The sequence below is a fragment of the Saccoglossus kowalevskii genome, chromosome 13 (assembly GCF_978046115.1).
Source record: "Saccoglossus kowalevskii chromosome 13, keSacKowa6.1, whole genome shotgun sequence".
Classification (NCBI taxonomy): Eukaryota; Metazoa; Hemichordata; class Enteropneusta; family Harrimaniidae; genus Saccoglossus; species Saccoglossus kowalevskii.
The window spans coordinates 8,707,998-8,724,161 of NC_140653.1; the positions used below are offsets into that span (position 1 = coordinate 8,707,998).

Sequence of the window (16,164 nt, forward strand, 5' to 3'; positions counted from 1 at the left end):
GTCAGTATACATACAAATTGGGTTTCGTATTCTGCCTGTATGAGTAATATAGAGTTGTTTTACAATTGTGTATTCTAAATTCACAATTGATAGATCCAGATTCATGTTGTGGGGTTTCCATGTCAACAATAGGAAGCTTATTCAATCAGTGGGTGTTTTCACAAAGTAAGATCTATCAAGTACTTGTGATTCAACTACTCTACTCTTCTTTTAGTCTTGAATCCATACTTCACCCACCCCCCAGCGGCAGTAATGAAAGTTACTTTACACGATGGCACTCGTCAAAATTGATTTTATTTCAAAGACAAAGATGTTCGTCTTTCGACCCTAACAAACTACAATCAGGAACGCGCGTCTTTCATGCATCTCGCGAGATCTCGCAATTGTTCGGAAAATCACCTAATAGGTGGCACTATCAAAAATTTGCTTCTGAGTTTGCGCTTCATGAGTAATTCTGCAGGACGGAATCTGCAAGGAAGGGATGCACTTATGTAGCACAAAAGAGGGGCATATGAATCTTTAGCAGGAATAAGCATGTTCTTGAGTGTCCCTTTTTTGTTCACCATTGCCTGTGAAAATTCTTGGGCTCATGGTTATGGTCTTCAAGTTCATGAAACGTTTGCTGTAACTCCGCTAACTTGTCATGTACTGAGGGATACGGCTTTTGCACTGTGGTGGTTGAATGGGACCAATGTTGACAATCATCATATTCATGGTGTAATGTAGAAAACTTTGCCCCGTTGGGAAGGCGAGAGGAGTCGGTCAGGGTCAATTTGAACCAAATCTGAAAAGCTGACCTTTCATGGCGATGGTATGTGAGGTGTAGTGACTGTGCTGTTCTTATCTATGGATGGCATAAAGACAGGACACATTTGGCAAAAATGTTCATTGCGTTTCAACGTTTGTGGCATGTCAGCCAGGTTCAGAATCGAGATTTTACCTGATATGCTGGAATAAATATTAGAAGCAGGCCATTGCTTGTCATGTGATGTGATGTGACCGGGAGCGAGCGAGTTTCTAATCATATGGCTCAAGTGCAAATGTCTAACTGAGTTTTTGATTTCTGTAGGTAAGTATAGTTCAATGAAATCACCAGGCCAAAGGTTATTGACTTATGAGGTGTCCAACCAATGCGATGACTGCCCCCGTGGCAATGAACCACATGTATATGTTATTTTGTCTTTCAAAATGACTTAGTGAACACTTACGACATTAGCCTCCATAAAAGGAGTACCCGTATTTCAACGTCCTGATTCCCAACAATGAGGCCCTCAAACTTGAAATTAGTATTATCGCGACTGGTCAACTTTTTGAAACGATGAACCATCTGCTTGACGTGATGATTGACTTTATTGTGATGCCAAGACGTTTTGAGGCGGCCAGTAGAACCATGTTTCCGTGTCGCACCAATGTCAACATTTAATTCGTTACAGTTTGTATACTTAATATTTATTTGTATCAGCTTCTATCAAACGGGGTAATGGAGACATCATTGTATGTTACACTGGCAACATTGGGACTGCTATGTTTTGTTTTATTTGTAATAATATTTTTGTAGTTAGTGTTTGACCATTTTAGCGTGACTGCCTGGTCGTCGGATTTTTTCGTGATACATCATGATTTCGACTTAGAAATACCCGTTCGACTGTCGTCTTGTGAGTCTGTCGTCTTATATATCAGTATGTATCGAACGCGTTTTCCAAAGAGACAATAGCACACATTCACCTTCTAACAAATACCCAGACCGAGAAGTATTTAATCCAAACGACCAAACCTGGGCGCTGAGAAGAATTAATTACCATCACAATAGAATTGTGTAACAAATGACATTTGAAGAATTTACTTCCTTATCGTTCTTAAGAAAGTAACGCTACCACAAGACTCAACCACTTCAACACAGACTATATTCTTCTACGATGTCTGGCATAGGTATGGCGTATATGATTATATCGGTATAGGCTTAATAATACATCAATGAAAAGTACGTTTATCATAGACTGTTTGTTGCCATGATTTATTTCCTTAGCTCAACAAGAAATGGTCTGCGTTGATGGGCATGTACAGCCCCAGACGGCTGTTGACCAACAACCATATCTCATATTTCATGAAAATGAACAGAAGGTAACGTGTTAATTCTTTACTAATTTTCCATTGGTGTAAAAAGTATAGTTGATAGAGTTATTCAACTTCATTTTGAGTTTTTTGCCGGTTGGTTTTGTTGGATCCTTGTTTACCATAGACCCTACAATAGAGGATTAACAGCTATTGCATTCTTTTTTATATTACATGGTTTCGAATCATTACGTCTGTTAGCGCAACAGTCTTCCGTGTCTAATATAGAAAATGAACTGAGGAAATACATAAATCAACCATCTTACATGCCAAGGCACACACCATGTGCTCTTTAAATATCCAGCTGACCACATGCGTAATGTGTTTGAACAGAAAATTGCAACATGCAACTTTGTATTTCATTAGGTAATTGTTAAAACCACTGTTATCACCATCATGATTTTAAAAATTCCTCAATTTATTATACGTATTTATCATACGCAATATACGGTTTGTAATTGATTGCGTGATTTAAGGCAATGTATCAATGTGAATAGTATATTCATTTGTGGAGCAATCGAAATTGAGCATTAATCTAAATCCCAAATAACGTGTTTCGGAATGAGAAACATGTGACTTGAAGAAACTAAAACATACAAATTTGTTCAAAATCATTGAAGAATCGTGCACATTTTATAGACACCAATGAAAACAATGTTACAAATATCAGCTTACAGTGAATCTTTCATAAATCAACATAATACATTATAAGTACAAAATGTTTGAACATGATGTCCCCTGACAAAATGTAATCACGCCCTCAATTTGTAAATTTTTACAAGTTTATTTTTAAAGTAAAAAAGAATGTAGGATGTCTAGCAATATTGTAAAATTTAGAAATTATTCACGACAACTCACGAATACCAGTATTTGGACAGATTATGAATAATCAATCTTCAAGTTATATTAGCATTGTAATTATTGAAAATTTCTTTTTCACTTTCGCAAAGCACTTAAGAAGTATATTTTACCCAGAGCTGAATAATGCAATAGCCAAAAGTGTCATAGAATTAGCTATTGTTTTTTTTCTGCAGGCGAATAAAATTTAAATTTAAAATTTTTTCAGCAATGTTTCCTGCCAATACATTAACACAATTCTAGCGTAGTCTCACCTGCCTACGGAACGTTGTATATAAGAGACTGGACGATTTACATGTATGGTCGTTCTTTATAACTGTTTTCTATTGAATTGTATGTTTCCTTTTAAACCAATTCAAATGCTAATAAATATTATTATTATTGTTATTATTTAGGTTATGTCTCCACAAAGTCAAGTTATACGGGTGCCTGATATAGACGCCCCCAACGACTACTTGTGTATATCCATAATAATATGTATATTTTGCTGTTGTCCTATTGGATCTATGGCCATCTTTAAATCTCTTGACGTAAGTGCCATGCAATTTTAATTACCATCCTATTCACACTTTGAAAAAGAACTGTGTGAACTACTAGAATTTGTAAGTTAAGGAATTTTGTAAAGGAAGTCGTCCGAGCTATGTTTAAGGAAGCTGTATGTAAACTATGTCTTAAGTATGTTATTTGTAATTAAGGAAGATGTGTGTGAACTACTGTAAAACATGTCTTTTTAGCTAGCATGTTATTTTAGCTAATGTAAAATAAAGGATATTCTCACAATAAGATTGTTTACACTTTAGCTAAATTAAGATTCAGTTAATACATGCATTGGGTCAAATTCGCTAAAATGGCATGTAGCTATTTAAACATGTTTTACAGTATCTTAATGAAGCTGTGTGTGAACTATGTCTTAAGAAAGATGTGTGTGAACTATGTCTTAAGAAAGATGTGTGTGAACTATGTCTTAAGAATGATGTATGAACTATGTCTCAAGGAAGATGTGTGAACTATGTAAAGGAAGATGTGTGTGTGTATATGTGAACTATGTCTTAAGAAAGATGTGTGTGAAATATGTCTTGAAGAAGATGTGTGTGAACTATGTTATAAGAAAGGTGTGTGAACTATGTCTTGAAGAAGATGAATGTGTGAACTATGTCTTATGAAAGATGTGTGTGTGAACTATGTGTTGAGAAAGATATGTGTGAACTATGTCTTAAGAAAGGCGTTTGTGTGAACTATGTCTTAAGAAAGGTGTGTGTGAACTATGTCTTGAGGAAGATGTGTGTGTGTGCGTGTGAACTATGTCTTAAGAAAGACATGTGTGAACTATGTTTTAAGAAAGATGTGTGTGTGTGAACCATGTCTTGTGTGTGTGTCTTGAGGAAGATGTGTGTGTACTATGTCTCGAGAAAGATGCGTGATAACTACTTGAGGAAGATGTGTGCGAACTATGTGTTAAGAAAACCGTGTGTCAACTATGTGTTATGGAAGCCTTGTGTGAACTATGCGTTAAGGAAGCCTTGTGTGAACTATGTGTTTAGGAAGCCTTGTGCCAACTGTGTGCTAAGGAAACATTGTGTCAACTATGTGTTAAGGAAGCCTTGTGTCAGCTATGCGTTAAGGAAGCCTTGTGTCAACTATGTGTTAAGGAAACCTTGTGTCAACTATGTGTTAAGGAAACATTGTGTCAACTATGCGTTAAGGAAGCATTGTGTCAACTATGTCTTAAGGAAACCTTGTGTCAACTATGTGTTAAAGAAACTTTGTGTCAACTATGTGTTAAGGAAGCTTGTGTCAACTATGTGTTAAGGAAGCCTTGTGCCAACTATGTGTTAAGGAAACCTTGTGTCAACTATGTGTTAAGGAAGCCTTGTGCCAACTATGTGTTAAGGAAGCCTTGTGTTAACTATGTGTTAAGGAAACCTTGTGTCAACTATGTGTTAAGGAAACCTTGTGTCAACTATGTGTTAAGGAAGCTTGTGTCAACTATGTGTTAAGGAAGCCTTGTGTCAACTATGTGTTAAGGAAACCTTGTGTCAACTATGTGTTAAGGAAGCCTTGTGCCAACTATGTGTTAAGGAAGCCTTGTTTGAACTATATGTTGAGGAAGCCTTGTTTGAACTATATGTTGAGAAAGGCATGCGTGCTATGTGTTGAGGGAGTTATGTTGTAAAAATTGTTCCACTAAAAATCTGGAATTGGAAACGATAAATACATTCGTATTCACTGCTACTACCATCAATGACAAAATTTGTACCACGATTTGAGACAGAATCAGAAAGACACAACCGTGCAATCAATTCCAATCATGTGAAGGTAAACATGTATTACAACAAGTCACAATACTACTTGTACTAAAACGAATAACATTGTTGTTGTTTTTTTCAAATATTTTTACTAGGCTAGGTCAGCTGTGAGATCCGGGAACATACCACTTGCCAAAGAAAATTCATCAGCTGCAGCACAATTAAATATTGCGGCAGTTTCAATCGTTGTCATCATTATTGCTGTGTACCTTTTCGTTCACTTCATGGGGTACTACTAATTACTAAGTATCAATGTGTCAACACTGCGATATTTACCCAATTACTATGGGTCGTTAATATTATACTCATCTTGTTGTTTCGTCCTGTTGCTGGACTTCATAAATAACTCTGGAGAATCTACGAGTTCTACTGCCAGATCAACATCATTTCTGGAAATGATTTATTTTGTGGTATCCATAACATGGTTTACTAAATGCTGGACATTTTCTGACAGAACGAGTGTTTTGAGTGGCTTTGATCTGCAGTCAGTACCTGTTAGTCAGTCAGTCAGTCAGTCAAACCATCCTTTCGTTCATTATGCGCTCTTCCAATGGAAATCCCAAGTATGAGGTTTGACCTGGGCGTGACAATCACCTAAAAAAATACCTATAAATAAAGGCTTGGTAATGTCTGCACAAGTCAAAGTCGCCATCTTTGTTTCCGAGGTTTCCATACTTTCCTAGGTGTCCATGTTTCCGAGGTTTCCGACAATTCCATTCGACACACAAATTGGTGATAACTGTGGTCGAAGATTTGGGTGGATACTCTATAATTGATGAGTAGCTGAGAAAGACAGAGTATGAAATTGTTAAAAACTGTGGAATGCACATTGGTGAGTGAAATGGATGCTGGCATAAGGAGTGGGGGAAAAACACTTGCAATTATAGGCTTGTAACTAGCTCGGTGACTGGGCTGTTGCCTGTGAGATCAAATGTTTACTGACACCAATCTAGGATTAAATGGGGTGTTGTGACAAAAGGCACTTTGTCAGATCCAGTTGCTCTTGTAACAGAACAATTCAGTCATGGAAATTCTCTGTTTATTCCTTTTCATTGGGTATGGAATTGTCAGCTTCCCATGCCTTTGTCCTGCTAGTGTCAATAAAATTGCAATGTTTATCAGTCCTAGCAAAAGCAAAATCAGCAGGTGAACGAAGACTAACCAAAACATCTAAATGGTGGTTAGCAGATAATTCCATTCTGTTGGCTGAATGGAAGTCGAACAATGTGGCTAGGGTTAGGTGTGCTGACAAACAGCTGGGACAGTGCAGTCAGCTTGGTGGCCTGTGAAAAGCAGGTAACAATATGCTGTAAATCATAATAAAAAATTACTTCAACCGGCGATTGATAATGTATTGAGTTCTGCTGACACTGTAGTGGAAAGCACAGACTAACCCAGACATTTAACATTAGGCTCACTAATTTCAGATTGTCAGCATCCTTTCTTTTACGTTTTTGTCATATTACCTCAAACCCTGCAAATTGAAGTGTGCATGGAATCATGGGAAGAAATTGTGTGCATTGTGATAACTGTCATAAAGGTGATTAACAGGTCATACTTGTTTTCAACTCTGAAAGGACAGTTGAAATCTACCAGGTGTGCTTGTGATTTACATAACAAAATGTGTCTAAAACTTTGGAAGGAGAATGTGAATCTACCAGGTGTGCTGTTATTTGAATAGCAAAGGATGTTTTAATCTATGTGGTGTCACCGAACCATGCCTATAAATTGGACAGACTCGGGACAGAGGGGGTCCATCATTTCAACTTGGTATCCATCTTTTCAACTTGGTATCTTGTGTGCTGCTACGATATTGTTTGACAAGAAATACAGGCTACAATCATCATTCTGTGAAACTTGTATGAACTGCTCTGCGATCTCTTGCTTTCAGCGGTGCTTTCCAGAATACCAGCATTCATCTGCAAGCAAGACTCCTGTATTCATTGTTGTGTTGCAGAAGCATTGACTGTCGTCCATTATTACATCCTGGAACTGTGAGTTATCACCAATGCACACTTCCATAAGCAATCCCCTATTTTAGTGACTTTATTCATTGTATTTTTCTGTGCTTTATTTCTTGTAATTATTTTGAGAGGTATTAAAGCCAGGAACTTTAACTTGATATTTTGGCGTATGTATATTTCATTTCCAGTACTATTGTTTTGTCTACCCCATACTAGCAGTGAAAGAACCCCCTGTCCAGTGTGAGTTCTGTGGGTACCCTCTCATTAGCGATAAGCAGGCCTTACACTGTGACACAGAGTCACTTTTTTGAAGATGGCAAAAACGTGATACTTGATATATTCAGTGTTGTGATTCTAAAATAAAAATATAAATTTTACAATCACCACATTTAAGTCACACCATTGTCAAAATCACCATAGCTTCGACTACAGACCAAACAGATGTCATAATAGGCATTACATCACAAAGTTAATAATTGTGAGTTGGAACTCACTGTATTCAACACCAATATGGGAAGTTAGTTGTGCCTTGAGAAGGTGGGACAATTTGACAAAATTGTCATCAAACATAAACATTTCAAAGTTTCATGAAATTCAACAACACAATTCACAGTTAGAAAATGGTAAAAACTTGAACGTTATTTAAAGCTGAATTTCATTAGCAATACAGTAACCTTGGACAGCAACTACTTGCCTGAGAGGCCTCTCCAAGCAGAAGTGCTTACAATTTTTACTTCGGCAGATTTTGATATATACACAGGCTGCATAAGCGAATGAATTATATTAAAAATAGTCTTATTTCACATATAAATTTGTTTATGTACATTGCCTTGCTGTATGAAAACTACATTGATATGACAACACATAATATATATGTATTTTGATTTATAGTGTAATTTATATACAAAACAGCTGATCAATAACTTTTGAAATAATTTTCATCTAAGGTTGATTGCTACTGCTTAATGTGCCATTTTGTATACATATGGTGGTGAGAATATTTTGTGCCAAAATCTGTATTATTAATCAATTTATAATATTATTGAATAGTATGAGGACGTTTTTTTCACTGTCAAATCTGTTATGACAAAAACTGTCAAGTAATATGCACAAAATTACATTTTAGCTGCAGTTTCCATTAACCACACTATAAATACATTATTAGACATTATGTAAACCTTGTGAGCAAGCAACATTTAGTGATATTGAGATATGTTTTACATTTAGTGATATTGAGATATGTTTTACATTTAGTGATATTGAGATATGTTTTACATTTAGTGATATTGAGATATGTTTTATATTTAGTGATATTGAGATATGTTTTACATTTAGTGATATTGAAATATGTTTTACATTTAGTGATATTGAGATATGTTTTACATTTAGTGATATTGAGATATGTTTTACATTTAGTGATATTGAGATATGTTTTACATTTAGTGATATTGAGATATGTTTTATATTTAGTGATATTGAGATATGTTTTATATTTAGTGATATTGAGATATGTTTTACATTTAGTGATATTGAGATATGTTTTATAGTGACTTCATATTTATATTCATTTCCTTCAACATCAAATGGCACATACGTAAAAATAAAGAATATTGTAGTATTTTAAAAATTGTTGGGTAACATTCTACCTTGTGAGTGTTTTATTTTTACTCCTATATTGATTTTATTTTAAATAAATAAATTACCGTTATTAATTAAATCATCTATTTTTGTGTGAATAAACAAATCTAAATATGTATTTCAGATAATATGGACAATAGGCACTCAACTGTCGTTTTGTCATGCAAATGCATTGAAACAACTGAAATAATGAAAAAATGCTACACTAAGGCAGATGTCAACTAGAAAAGTTACCATTAAACACGGTAGTCAAAATGTTCCATTATCATTATCTGGACAACATAAGTCATCGTTCCATTTCAGCTGTGAGTTTTGTAACAATGTCGTCTAAAGATAATTTGTCTGCCATGATTTTCACTATCTTGCTTCGAGATCTCGACCCCTGTGAAAGACAATAAATTAAAGCATAAGTTGTATACATCACGTTTTCACAATTAAAAAGTTATCAAATAGTATAAATTCAGATGGCAAATAATATTAATGAATTATCTAATATAAATCAGATGCTAAATAATATAAATAAATTGTTAAATATATAAATGAGATGTCAAACAATGTAAATGAATTGTTAAATAATATAAATGAGATGTCAAAAAATATAAATTGTTAAATAATATAAATGAGAAGAAAAAAACAATATGGGATGTCAAATAATATAAATAAATTGTTAAATAATATAAATGAGATGTCAAATAATATAAATTGTTAAATAATATAAATGAGAAGAAAAAAACAATATGAGATGTCAAATAATATAAATGAGATGTCAAACAATATAAATAAATTGTTAAATAATATAAATGAGAAGAAAAACAATATGAGATATCAAATAATATAAATGAGATGTCAAATAATATAAATAAATTGTTAAATAATATAAATGAGAAGAAAAAAAAATATGAGATATCAAATAATATAAATGAGATGTCAAATAATATAAATAAGATGCCAAATAATATAAATGAGATGTCAAATAATATAAATAAATTGTTAAATAATATAAATGAGATGTCAAATAATATAAATGCGATGTCAGAAAAGCAGGCGATACAATCATCATACTGCTTCTGCTGATATTTGTGGTATTCTGGTGATAATCTCATATTAGTTTGTCTATAATGTTAAAAAAGAAGTAAAGCCAAACAAAATAATGCTGCCTAAAGAAAGACCTCCACAAATGTAGGAGAATGCAATTTAAATTTTTTTTATATATCACTTTTCATACTCTAGATATTCGACTTTTCATCAGTTTTATGTAGTCCACCATCTTGATTCTCCAGCAAAGGATTGCAGGTAAAGTGTGACATAACATCCTTTGTTGTGAAAAATGGAGAAAATGTAATTATCTATAACGTGAGAAATACTGATGCAATTTTTTTTCAAATTTTCAGTGTGCATACTACACATGTATATAATTATAGTAATAGAAATTAGAATGTTACAAATACACATAAAGTGAAAATATTGCTAAAAATCATTATTTTAATCGTTAAAAGTAGAATGACACTTTTTTGTCCCCTTTTTGTGGTCAATATGTGATATATCACTAATATAACCTACTCACATTGGTAAATTGTATACAATATAAGAAAATTTGAGCATTTGGTAGAAAAACTTTCAGCCAATTTGAAGTTCAACTTTTAAAGTTATAGATGAAATCATTTTCTCAATTTCTCAACAGAGGTTATGATGTCATACTTTACCCATAATCCCTTGCTGAAGAATCAAGATGGTGGACTACATAAATTAATGAAAAGTTAAATATCTAGAGAATGAAAAGTGATATGAAAAAGCTGTAAATTTCATGCTCTTACATTTGCCGAGCTCTTTCATCTGGGAGTGTTATGTTGTTAAACTTGACTTTTCCTTTAATGATAATCTTACCCTATCTAATGAAACATCACTTTTTCTTACATTCAACACTAATGCTAGATATTTCACCAAAGTAGTGTTAGCTTCCCCATCCAAAGGAGGAGCTGCAATCTGTACACCAACACTTTCACTTGAAATATCTGAATATTTAGAAAAATTACAAAAATATAAATATAAAATGAGCTTCAGTCACATCATACTCAAAAGTTGTGGTTTCCATATACATTTTTGTATTAGTATACCATATTTGCTCTATTAGAAGCACATCTCCAAGAGAAGAACACCTAACCAATTTATTGTAGTTATTGTATGCTGGATCATTAGAATACAAGATACCCATAATTTGACAACCAACAGCTAGCAGGATGCTAGGATGAAGTTGTTTACGCTTGTATGTGCACACAAGAACAGTAATTAGTTGGTATAACCAGTCACTCATCTCCCAAAGGTATGAAAATAGCATGGTTTGCCACTAGTTATTAAATTTGCACATATTTAACAGAAAACAATTTTTGGATAACTTTGTCACAGTTGCTGCTCCATGCATGCCATATTGTGTCAGACATTGAATAACTCTATTGGTTTCAATTGGAATTTTTCAAAATTTTTACAAAATAAACTAAAATGTTTTGTGAAGAGGACATTAAGACGTGTTATTTATATTTTGTTTTTGTTTTTGTTTATAGCACACTATATCTGTCTCAATTTCTATCGCTTGAGTAAACTTTTAAAGGGCTGTGGTGGTCGTGCTGCACTTGTTTGAATTTCATGTAACAAATAATTATTTTACATGTGCTGTATCGAACAGGATGCGATGCAATGACCACCATCCTTTAACAATGGCAATAGCATAACTACCGTATGTGGACATGTCTGAGAGGAAGAAAAATGATTTTATACCTGTTATTGAATTGTGTTTAGCACCTGGTTTAGCTTGTATGATAATGCTATGAGAGCCGTCTTTATTGAGAACTACTGGACCAGTTGTAGTTGTTGCTTTGCTTTCACAGCTAGCTTCCCCCTGCAGAAGAAACTATAGTGTTAATGATGCAATACTTGATTGAGTGTTCTTTGCTAAATTCATGGTATTGACTACGTTGTCTGTGGAAACCAAAATATATCAGTGTCCATAAACCGCAGTGGTTTTTGGTAGTGTTGATTATGGCCAAATTATATCTTTAAGTGAGATGCTTTCAACATCATGTATGAGCAAAGTTCACAAGAAATTAAATAAATTATTAGAAAAACAGTGGGAAAATGATATCCATAATGACAATAGAAAGCAAATTGGTGTCTCTAAGTTTTAAGATGAAAGTTACCTTGCCGATAACACTAATGTTGAGCTACATGTGACCAAAACTAGATTCAGAGTTAGTGATCATTGTTTTAAAATTGAAACTGACAGACATAAACAGATTGCAGTTAATTCTACAACATGTGATCAATGTATACAGACGAAGTTGAAGATGAAAACCATTTTGTTATCAATACTGCATCCATTTAACAAAACAGAAATGCATATAATTTTAGAACCAGTATTGAGAGTGACAAATTTATTTCCATTATGAGCAACAAACATGTCACTTCTCATAGCTCAGTTCATTAATAATAATAACTTCATTGCCTCCATGTAAAAAGATTTACATAGGATAAGTACAGCAAACAAGATATATGTAAAAATATTGTACAAAAAAAAGAAAAACAAGAACATAACTAGTATTTAAATGTTAAATAAATCTTTTTGCTGTGTAAATATAATTGGCAAGTTCTATAATTATGCCAGGATCTTTGCTTGAGAGTATAAATGTGAACTGTATATTTCATTGTTGGATGAAAGTAGTGTCATAATTTTGTGGATGAAGTTTTCCCTGTGTGTGTTATAATTTGGGCAATTCAATAGAAAAATGTTTTGCATCTTCAATTGAATTTGTGTCACAGTTATTGCATATTCTTTTGATTATAGGTTTCTTAGGAAATGAATATCTGCCTTCATTAATACCAGACAGTGACTGTGTCTTGAATGAGCTGGGAGCATTAATAGTGTTTTGTTGTTGATTTTTTATCTTCTTTATTTGTTTTGTGATATATGATCATTTTTATCTTCTCCGGGAGATATTATAAGTTAATAAATACTATTATTATGTGCGCTCTGGGTGTGCGCTTCTAGAATAATAATTCCTGGCTGTGCATTTAATTTTTTTTAATTATAATTAATTTATGTTCAGAAAATTTACACTGGTTTTCACACAATAATATAGTTTTCTTGTCTCGCTGGATATACAATGGTACATCTCTTTAACGACTGGGTGGCAAATTAGTGACCGATTTCTGATGGACTTCCAACCTGACCTTGGCTGACCCATGGAGCTAGCTCCATGGCTGACCTATAATGTTTGTATTTTACCTTATTCGCCTTTACCTGTCCTTTCTTTTTTGGCATTCTATCAGATGTATGAATACATTTTGATGTCTGTAGAAATATTAGTGGTCTAGTGAACTTTATCATTCAACCACACTTAAAGTATCGGCGGAATACCGAACCACAATAACACAAACTACGAGGAAACCCGGAAGTAAACAAATGCGCATGCGTGGGGTAGATTTTTTGCAATAATGGCAGCCTCCATTGGAAAACATGCGTCCAAAATAAAGTGAGTATTTTTCAGTAAACTAAAGTCGTAACGGTAACAGGAGACTGTCGGTACCTAAAATACCAGTGCCTACCCAACAATTAGACTGCTGTCAGTTCATCTACCAGTATCATGAATGTAGAATTTTAAAAAGCGACCTCAAATAACAGAAGTTTTTTTTTTCTACCTTTATTAAATAGTAACATGTATGAATGTGATACAAATGATAAAGAATATGTATGTATACGTCACTGAATGACTGATGAATAGTATGAAACAACGCTGGTTTAGATTGTGATAAAAGAAAAATTTCTTACTATGCATGATAATCTCTAAAACATGGAATTGAATTTGTACCTGTAATTATTTTGTAATCAAATGCGCCAGTCAATATAAACTATGAGCTTTCACCCCCCCTACAACAACAACAACCAACCACCCTAATTTGGTATGCGGGGACAAGAACAATATTTCGAGGTGCTAAATATATTATGCCCCACCCTCTAGGGTAAATAAAAATCTTATCCCAATCCAGCATATTCCTGCACTATTATTCCCTAGTTTTTTTTCCCATGTGAAATATTTCATGAGAAAATAGCAAACTCCTGAGTGCCATAATTGCCCCCACGTAACCCGAGAGGGGGGGTCAGGGTTTCCATGTCCACGACATTCAATTTCAGTGTTTAATAAAATTTGGCCTGGCCTGAAAAGAGACTTGCTTATAAATATTTTCTGTTACTAAAAACATGTTTTTTTTTTCATAGAGTGAGCTCTACTTTGAATCGTGATGTAAAACAATTTGGTAAAAAGTATATGTTTGATGATGATGAGGAAACGTGTTGGAATTCAGACCAGGTAAAAAAATGACAGTTGAATTAGAGAATAACAGCTAAAAATGAGCAAATATTTGAATTCAGTGATTGTATTTCTGTCACATGTTTTAGTACTTTTGTTTCCAATGTGAACAAAAAAAAATTGTTCAATGTTGGTGATGGTGATGGTGATGTACCGGTAGTTTACCATATAAAATAATATTTCAAACTTTGGAACAAGTGCAGATAAAATTTGGAATGGATACAGAATAATAAATTCCAATGTTTTCTGTTCTAGATATATAATAATGATGAATATAAAAGGTGTAAGGAAAGTTTCAAAATTGGGGGCACTGTTTGATCCGATTGGAACATATAATTTTTTCTTTTTACAGTATAATGAATGAAAAAACCTATGAACATAAAGTATTTACATCTCCAGTGCCGTGCCTTGAGTACATTATATTTTAAAATTTGTATGCATACCAGAATGATTTTGTGAAATGAAAACTTAATTTTGTATGTTTTCAGTACTAAAACTATTGAGCAATATGAAATATGTGAGTCTACGGTCTCCATGAATTTTGTGATTGATTGTTGTATGATTTGATTAAAAAGAAAATCTTAGGTTACCTCTAACAGTTTATTTGATACTGATCAAAAACGTATTAAATAAACTTTAGTACAGTTGTTTTTTGATGAATTTTTCTAAAAATTTATGATTAACATATGTTTTTTTATGCAATATCATAAACGTATGAGCTTTCAATAATGGAAATGCGGTACCAGTTTACTTGTAACAAAGATTGAAGCTGAACTTGAAATAAAAACAACAAATTATCTTTTCTTTCATAATAGGGCTCACCGCAGTGGGTAGTCATGGAATTTCCCCATCAAATCAGACTCCAAGAGCTGATGATACAATTTCAAGGAGGATTTGTGGGAAAAGAATGTTGGATAGAAGGTTGCCATGATGATGAAACAATGACAAAAATTCTAGATTTTTATCCAGAAGATGTGAATTCATTGCAAATATCCTTTCTTTTGTAGATGGTTAGTTAGTCAGACATTTTATTGTTGTTTGCAGCTTTCATTGATGTTCATACTATAGACAAATTTTTGTTGCATAAACTTTTATTTTCTTCGCTATATATAAAATATGACCTTCACTGTGTCCTTCATTGTTGTAAATGACCTTTGATTGTTAGCTTTTCATTGACACAAATGACCTTTCATTAAGGTAGGCAACTGCTCAAATAGATGAACATTTATCGTTATAGAAAAAAACCAATGGTTACATACATTATAATATTATGACAACATTGACACAGTTAACCTTTCATTGACATGGACGACCTTTCATTGATATGGACAGCATTCATTGACATAGATGACAGATGACCTTCATTGATATGGGTGACCATCCATTGAACAGGTAACCTTCAATGATAAAGATGTTTCATTAACAATTCATTTAAAATGTTATAAATATAAATGACCACCAAATCATTCATGCAAAAAATGGCATTTGGAAGTTATAACAAACTGATTCATACACACTACTATTCTCCTTAACTCACAGTTTTCCACTCTTTTCATTTACCCACAGATCAGCTGTTTACAAAAGTCAAAATTATATTTAACAGCAGTACAGATTTTTATGGAAGAATCACTATTTATAAATTGGACTTAATTGGAACTCAAATTACTTGAGTTTTTTAAAACTGAATAAAACACATAGAATTTTGTAAACAGTCTGTATGACTAGTCTCTTCTGCAATTTCCAAAATGAATAATTTAACTATCCTGTGCACATTGCCATGATGTGAATTTAATCATGTGCCAACATAATATGGTTGCTTCTCAGACAAATCTGATTAAAATTTGATGTTATTAATTTATTAAATGTTATTTATTTTATTGTATTAACAGTATTTTATTGTTTTCTATCATTTTTACGTTGTTTTAACAT

The 16,164-nt window shown here is 33.3% G+C and overlaps 3 protein-coding genes across 4 annotated transcripts; 2 read left to right on the forward strand and 1 right to left on the reverse strand.

Annotated features, from left to right (window-relative positions):
* The first annotated feature begins 1,872 nt into the window (after positions 1-1,872).
* Positions 1,873-7,398, forward strand: LOC146734949 (uncharacterized). The gene is made up of 4 exons (XM_085506887.1): positions 1,873-1,929; positions 2,027-2,121; positions 3,366-3,500; positions 5,372-7,398. Exons 1-4 carry the CDS (start codon positions 1,917-1,919, stop codon positions 5,513-5,515), a joined length of 387 nt encoding a protein of 128 aa, XP_085363013.1. The 5' UTR covers positions 1,873-1,916; the 3' UTR covers positions 5,516-7,398.
* LOC102805114 (UPF0235 protein C15orf40 homolog) lies at positions 5,641-13,358 on the reverse strand. Of its 2 annotated transcripts, XR_014931384.1 has the most exons (5): positions 13,155-13,358; positions 11,651-11,771; positions 10,763-10,890; positions 9,113-9,260; positions 5,641-6,059 (listed from the first exon to the last, which is right to left on the reverse strand). XR_014931384.1 is itself a non-coding variant. In XM_006813930.3 (4 exons), the coding sequence occupies exons 1-4, from the start codon at positions 13,254-13,256 to the stop codon at positions 9,165-9,167; spliced, it is 447 nt and encodes a 148-aa protein (XP_006813993.1). In that variant the 5' UTR covers positions 13,257-13,358; the 3' UTR covers positions 8,868-9,164. The 2 variants fall into 2 exon arrangements, 1 of the variants encoding a protein (XP_006813993.1); XM_006813930.3 differs by lacking the exon at positions 5,641-6,059 and having other exon boundaries at positions 8,868-9,260.
* On the forward strand, positions 13,291-16,126 carry LOC100368518 (nuclear receptor 2C2-associated protein-like). Its single transcript, XM_006813943.2, has 4 exons — positions 13,291-13,401; positions 14,145-14,235; positions 15,051-15,224; positions 15,783-16,126. Exons 1-4 carry the CDS (start codon positions 13,364-13,366, stop codon positions 15,903-15,905), a joined length of 426 nt encoding a protein of 141 aa, XP_006814006.1. The 5' UTR covers positions 13,291-13,363; the 3' UTR covers positions 15,906-16,126.
* The last annotated feature ends 38 nt before the right edge of the window (positions 16,127-16,164 follow it).